Genomic DNA, 7,500 nt, shown 5'->3' on the forward strand with positions numbered 1-7,500 from the left:
AGAGCCCTGTGAAGGATCCCCTTACTAAATGTAAACCTAAAAAGTATTTACCTAAATAGTATTTACCAATTGCATTCTTGCTGAAAAATATGTAACACAAATTTGAAAAACTTTCTAAATTGGGTCTGGGAGAACACTCTCTGGCTTGTGAAAAGACTGTCGGATACTTTTTTTGTGCCTCGCTGGCAAGTGGGCTCGTCCTGCCACAAAGATAGAGCTGTCTTCCCTTGTATTAGGTCTCAGCCTATGGAGACGAAGAGGATGTGTCCTTAGGTCCTGGTCTTCATCAATTGCTGGGCAAATGTCAAAGGAAGGCAAATCTTCATCTCTGTACCTCTCATTTAGAGTCCAATAGTAGAATGGCAGGTCTACATCCATTCTCTTTGTGAACTCTCTGCAATCCAACAAATAGTATTTCAGTAGTCTGTCTTTCATGATGAAACTTCCTTGAAGGCAGTATTGAATTAAGACAAAAAAAACATCGCAACAGTGAAAAAACAGTTTCATACATGTTTAAATTGGTTTACTTAGTGCATGTGATGTTCTACCACATTAATTTCATGTTTGAATGACTTCAAGCTACAGTAGTTACGTGAGAGTATTTTTCTTTTGTGTATCATGAATCAAGACTAAGTGATGTCAGGAGGACTCAAACTAACTTGATTTTATTACATCCTGAATTTGATGTTGAACCTCTACATATGCCTGTATACTAACCATGTTGTATGCTTGGAGTTAAAAAACAAACAAACAAAATAACTCTAACCTTACTCCCTTTGGCCAGTACTCCTTAAACTGCTTCAAAATAAACACATTGCCCAAGTCCCGGTGGGTGATGCTAAAAAATGTTTCGAGGTCATCAGTAACAGCAGCACGAGGGTGTTCTGCGTAACCTAACTCCTTGTTCAACACTCTTCTCTGTTCTTGACTCTCTATGTTTGTGGTGACTTCAATGATAGTCTCGCGAGAAAACCCCTTAATGTTCTCGATTGGCCTAGACAAAAAACAATCAGCATTACAGTCTGCAAAAGTAACATTACAATTATTTTGCAAGAAATAGTCTATAACATTCATTTGTATACCAATACATGGAGGAGCAGAAGCAGCACCAACAAATATAAATCTTAGGTGTCTGACCGCGAGAGGGAACAAGAAATATTTCTGAAACATTACTGCAATATTTCTAAATTTAAGTGTAACATTCCAATTTAGTTTTCTAACTGCATTATTCTAACTAAAACAAAAATGTTAATACCTGTTAATATCAATTGTCGAGAAATCATAATTAATATGATGCCAGGGCATCCACTCATCAAGGATGAATGACAACATTTTATAATTGTACCGACATCTTGTCAGCTGGGACAGACCACGCCCATCAGAAGCTTCATGCCAATTAGCAAGGACTTCTACGTATTCTGCTTCACGGTTGTGACCATTCCTCCGCAAGGACTCAACAACAGGGTACGATAGAAGCCGCTCTGCATCCTTTAAACTTTGTTTGCGTTTTCCTATGAGTGCATCATGGGTAAGGCCACTTTGTGAGTCTTTCAAAACGTCATCAAAAGCTTCATAGTTTAGATAATCATAGCCACCATTCCGCAAGTGCTGGGCCATTCTTTTATAGATGTGATTGTGGTCACCACGGTCATGGCGCTCTTCTCCAGTATGGGGGTCAACTTCAGGTACATAAAGATAAAGAGTAAAATCAACACCATCCCGCTGCAATTCCTTGACTGTGTGCCGGTACACAAATGTGGCCACGATGGATCTAAGCTTGTCCAGCAGAGACTCTGGAGTTGCTTTTCGGAATGGGTATGGCTCATATCCATCTGGTACAAGACCACTCCTTATTATAGTGACAGCATCCTCTAAGGTCATCCCTTCTACAAATTGCAGGTTGTGCAACTGAACAACACCTTCTGTTGGAATAGCTGGGTGGTTGGCATCTGTCTGTGGTGTGCCATGTACATCCACTGCCAAAACAAAAAAGTAAGAAGAAATGCAATTAAACTCCTGTACTAAGCATATCTAAAATTACTTGATGATCCCATGACAGTTCAACTACCAAGTTTTTTACATAGATTACTTGCTCATAATGGTTACTAGCGTATCTGGTCACAGAGGTCGCCCACTTTCATGTTATGTAATGCCCAATATATTAATCATTCAACCCCTAGGAAGTGTCTCATTGATGAGTAAAATAAATGCATTGTGTAATGTCTACCAGAGGAAAATCTGCAATTTGCATTACAAGGGATGAAAGAGTTGTAGAGTCTATCAAAAGGGATTGGGAAGAGAAGCAATGCTGAAAACAAAATGAAACAAACTATTTCTTACAGTGAGTCAAAGTCAGCATTTTCAGCAGTGTTGTCTTGTTCGTCTTTTTAACAGCGTCTTTTGAATCATGAATCAACTGCCAAACATGGAGAGCTCTTGTCTCACCACGAGTTCTTAGAGAGCAAAACTCTCCATCTGACACCACACCTGAAATTCACAGTAAAAATAAAGCAATAAGCATATACTGTAAACACCCCCAGACAAGCCTGACACCGGAAGCAGCAGCCTTTTCCAAATGTTCCCGCAGATAAGCCACACCCCTGATTTCTACCAATGATATTTGGGAAACAGTGCGGCTCATCTTCAGGTGTTTACAGTAGTTAACCAGTTAATATACAATGTAATACTTTAATGGTCAAATTTTCTTCCCCCAATATTAACCCTTTCACACCCCAAACGCCCTAGGACGCCTGGGATGCCTCTCCCCCCTCCCCTCCATTGACAAGTAAAATAGTCTGGCGTTAGACTGAGTAAAGTCCCTTAAGTCTCACTCTCTGGGGTCAATTGGTTAATTAAACAATAACGTGTATGTGTACAATTTTTTAAGATTGAGTTGCTTCCACACCTTATGGCATGTTCAGAAATAAGCCAATCAGTTAAAAAAGCAATATCCTTGTAACAAAAAAAGTTAACATAGTCTTCACTACAGAGTTGAAAAACACAACTATTGCAAGGTAATGCAGGAGAACAGTTACTACTGTACCTACAAGCTTAAGTCCCTTCTCCTTCATCTTCAGCTTTATCACTTTGCTAAAATCCCGAATGTATTGGTCTTTCAAACTTCTGTATGGTATGTATCTTACAGGGAATGCATATGGTTTCCGTGACCTCCTTTCATCAGAGAGCATGAAAACCAAGACATGTGATGCAGCTGTTCGCTTCTTTTTAAACAGGTTTCTCAAGAACTGATCTATTTTGATATCTTTCACTGCAGCTCTGGCCTGCTGAAATGATCGATTAGTACAAGTGGTAGGATTGAGAGAGGCCAGCACACTCTCCAAGGTGGCACTGAGATTCTGCACCTGATGCAAAAGGGTTTGGTGCTCCACTACTTCCCAATTTGCATTTTTCAGGGCCTGTTCGCAAGTGCTGTTATTGTTGTATTTCCTTCTGTAGAGAGCCAATGAATCATTCAGGCCAGTAACAAGAAAATCCCTGTCAGCTTCCAATTCATCAATCCATTTGCGTAAAGCTTCTTCTAATTCCCTTCTACCTCTTGCCTTCTGCATCCTTTTAAAGGACTGTACCCGTCTTTCATAATCTGACCGCAACTCCTGCAATTTATTATCTCCCAAGTCAACGTCACCATTCCAGACACCTTTAACAGATTCCATGAGACATTCTTTGACATCTGTGCCATCTAGCTTCAACCAATAACGTCCATCAGGATTTGCTGTTTTGAGCCCATCTAAAGCTGCTTCCTAAAAGGAAATTGACATGAGAAATCATCGTTTTCATTATTATTTTCCACTATGTACAACTAGAAATGTTTCAGTGAAAACAAGTTTAGGGTAGAGGGACGGGGGAAAAGGAAAAAGGTTTCAATAAAAATTTGAAATTTTTATCCAGGTAACACACCAAATGGGAGCACCACAAGTACAATAAACTGTACACGTAAAATACCTAGACATCTGTTGTCTGTGTAAAGGGTGACTTTTTGTCCTGCCGCCACTGTGTAGTAATGCTTCTGCAGGGCACATTAGTCTTTGCCTGAATGCAAGGAAACCAATTTCAATGATGAATAATCTTTTTATTATGAATACGACCGGACAAAAATCCTGCATGTTAATGATAAGCATGGGCAAAAGAAGAAATTCTGAATACCTCTAATGGTATAACCTTATGGGGGCTCTTGCATGAGCAACTGGTAAAGATTTGGGTTATTACTATTGGAAACATACATGTCACTAACAGAGAATACAAAAGATAAAGTACAAGAAAAACTATTAACCTTAATAGGGACACGTATATCCTCTTTGGCGGAGCCACTCCACATTGGACCAGCAAAAAGGCGTTGAAATCTGCTCGGAAATTCCGTGAGCATTGTTTCGTGCCACAACCTGTAATCTTCCGGAACAGATACCTGTTCAAAACAATGCAGTAAATTTATGATGTGCACATGGCTGTCATTTAGGACATTAGGCTGGGGATTTTCCTTGCCTACCCAGAGTTTAATCCATGCCTACTTTAAGAGAGGAAAAACAGAGTTAACAATACAAATCTGTTTCCCCTAACAACTTCTCTAATTTCCATGCCTTCTTAAAAAGTTTGCTTCAGTTCTGTGTACATGTAGACAACAATCCCTTATTAGTAAGTTGCTTCACAATACAGTCAAGAACAAAACTTCGCCCCATTTGTGGACAATAATGACAGTTTCATGTACCTGCATAACATTGGTGCTTGCAAAGAAGTCAATAATGTAATGAACCATTCCAAATGGCATCCTCTGTAATGGCATAAGTGTGCCAGATCCATCAGGTCTTTGTTCACTTATAACTTTGCTGAGGTTGTACACTGTGTTTGATTTACCAATGCTCTGGAGTTTTTTCATACTTTCTAATGAAAGACTTGGAAAATTCAGCACATTTGTTTTTATGTCCATTCTTTTAGCTACAATATCAAAGCACTTGTTAAGCATTGTGACGCTTTCCACCACTCTGGAAATCTCAAACCAAGATAGTATTGACTGGGAGACATGTGTTCGAACCCACTCCAACTGCATAAGTATGTTTAATACTTCTTCTAACACGTTTGACTCTGAGGTGGGAAGCTTTGAAAGAAGCTGGCATGACTCTTTTACTAATGCTTTCAACTGTGATGGTGTCATGAATGTTAGTTTATCCAGGAGTGACTGGCTAACATTAAGTGCCTGAGGTGAAGGAGTTGCCCTCATATCGGCCTCCGATTCTTCCAAATATGATTCCAGTGTCAGATCAAGTGCATCTTCTGCTTCCTCGATTGTTTTATATTTCTTTTTTACATCCACCAGGATATGTTGTCTGACAGCAGCAGCTGTAAGAGAAAGGAATGAGAAAAAACTATTAACAATTATTATTAAGAGATAACACTTGATATACACATACTTTGATGAAACAAAGTGTTGAATAGGTGGTTTTTCGGGTAAGAAGTTACTGCTACATGTTTAAATGCTGGTGGAGGAACAGAAGGAGCCTATAACAAATCTGCTGTCTTTGTCATCCTACCTAACAGCTTTGATGTAACTTGCAGACATCCTACATTTTGTCCAAGTCAAAATGGCCAGCAGCCATAAATAACACAGCATACTGTACAACTTAATCAGAGCCCTCTTTCAGGGAAAGAAAAAAAAGTTACTTTTTGTTACCTGAACGAGAATGACTAGCGGATGGAACTGTCTGATTGAGGTAATCTGCTGCTTCTCTCCAGTAGGCATGTTTAGCTCCGAATGAAGGCCAACATTTAGGATCTTTTAAATAATCTGTATGGAGTGCGACAAACTGCACAAGAGCAGTATCCTCAGCAGGTGTCCATGGCACTGGCCTCCTTCTCTTTACAGGTGTTGTACTTTTGGATTTTATTGGTGAAACCCTACGCGCTCTTCTTAACAGAGATAGAGCAGCCTGCGTTTAACAAATCAAAAAGGAAATGTTTGGGTTTTGTGCTTAAATGACAATCGGACAATGTCAACCCTTGACAGCCTTTTACTCTAATATCGACAAGGAAGGCACTGTTAAATTCTCACCCTTTGAGATGGGCTCCTTGATTTTGCGACAGGGCTTGATGTGAAGGAATGAGCAATTGCCCGTCTCGCTGTAGGGGATGCATCTGGCTCTGGAGATACTCCAGATCGGCGCTTGCTCGCGGGTTTTCCGGGAGAATCGAATGCAGGTACATGCCCTCGTTTTAAACTTCCCTCTTCCATCAACTTCAAACAATGCTAAACAAAACAAAAATCGACAGCATGTTTAAATTGGCGCAAGGAAGAAATCAAATCAACGAAAACAAATCTCAAACAAAAGCAAGGAAAGATACATTTAAATGTAAAATGAAACCTACAACTAAAAATTCAGGGTTCATGTTAAAATTCACGACGATTTTCTCGACGTCAAAGCACCGTAATACGTACAAATAACGGCTGGAAATTACTCGAAAATGCAAGTTTTGTTCAGCTCTCCACATCTTAAAATAGAGAGGTCAAGAGAGGTCAAGACTCGATTCTTGAATATTTCATCCTCGCTCTAAGAAAAGAATGCTTTGTTGAGATGAATATTTGCATAAAAACAAACAAAACTCAAACAAGATTTCAACCACTCGAATGTCAGCCTTGGGACAAAGACTCGCTATTGAAAAACTGCGCTATTGTTTTTAAAAGTTTATTCACGCCTAATAGCCCTTGAGGACGAACAAATATATTTAATACAGATTTAAGAAAATTACAAAGCGAAGACATGAAATCACTTACCTTTAACCACACCGGACTTGTAAAAAATCGCTGAATAAAAACCACCTATTTCGGAAAATACGACCGCTCTCACGCCGCCATTTCTGAAGCAAGCGTGACAAAATGTTGCATCAAAGCATCATGGGATTTATGAAAAATCCTCCTTTATATTTTCTTAAGTATGGTGCTCCGCGCGCGCGCGCCTTCGGCGCGCGCTGAGCTTCGCTACTAGAACTTGTTTATGGATGCTGGACACTTTTCGAGAAACTGTGATGAGTAAATTCTTCAAATTAAAGACATGCAATATGGAACTCTTTTCATTCTTCTAGAGAACTACATTCCCCTTGTCCTTTCAATTAACAGCCTAACCTTAAAACTAAATAATAATTTGCAGAGTACTTCTGATCATGGCTCAGAATACATGTCTGAACAGATGTCACTACAAAGCACTAACAGACAAGCTTCTAATGCATACAATCACTAGCCTCTTTGAAAGCCACAAGCATGGGCTACAAGGTAGCCTTATTGCAACCAGTTCTTCTGGAAACATCAGTAACTTCATCAGATATCTTGCAGGAATGGTTATGCATGAGTGGGGGGCACAACTGCAAGGATCGAACATGGCCATTTTAGGTCTGAAGTAAACATCAATAATATAGGGTTTCATTTCTTTCAACTTAAGTAAACCATTCTCTCCCTCTTCCTCACACTATCTTGGTTTTTTCATACATTGTAAATGC

The 7,500-nt window shown here is 39.5% G+C and overlaps 1 protein-coding gene across 1 annotated transcript; it reads right to left on the reverse strand.

The window, feature by feature from the left end:
• Nucleotides 1-1,248: 1,248 nt before the first annotated feature.
• LOC137982389 (uncharacterized) lies at nucleotides 1,249-3,674 on the reverse strand. Its single transcript, XM_068829504.1, has 3 exons — nucleotides 3,044-3,674; nucleotides 2,341-2,487; nucleotides 1,249-1,976 (listed from the first exon to the last, which is right to left on the reverse strand). Exons 1-3 carry the CDS (start codon nucleotides 3,672-3,674, stop codon nucleotides 1,249-1,251), a joined length of 1,506 nt encoding a protein of 501 aa, XP_068685605.1.
• Between the last annotated feature and the right edge of the window lie 3,826 nt (nucleotides 3,675-7,500).

This window comes from Montipora foliosa, chromosome 13 (assembly GCF_036669935.1).
Source record: "Montipora foliosa isolate CH-2021 chromosome 13, ASM3666993v2, whole genome shotgun sequence".
NCBI classification, from domain to species: Eukaryota; Metazoa; Cnidaria; class Anthozoa; order Scleractinia; family Acroporidae; genus Montipora; species Montipora foliosa.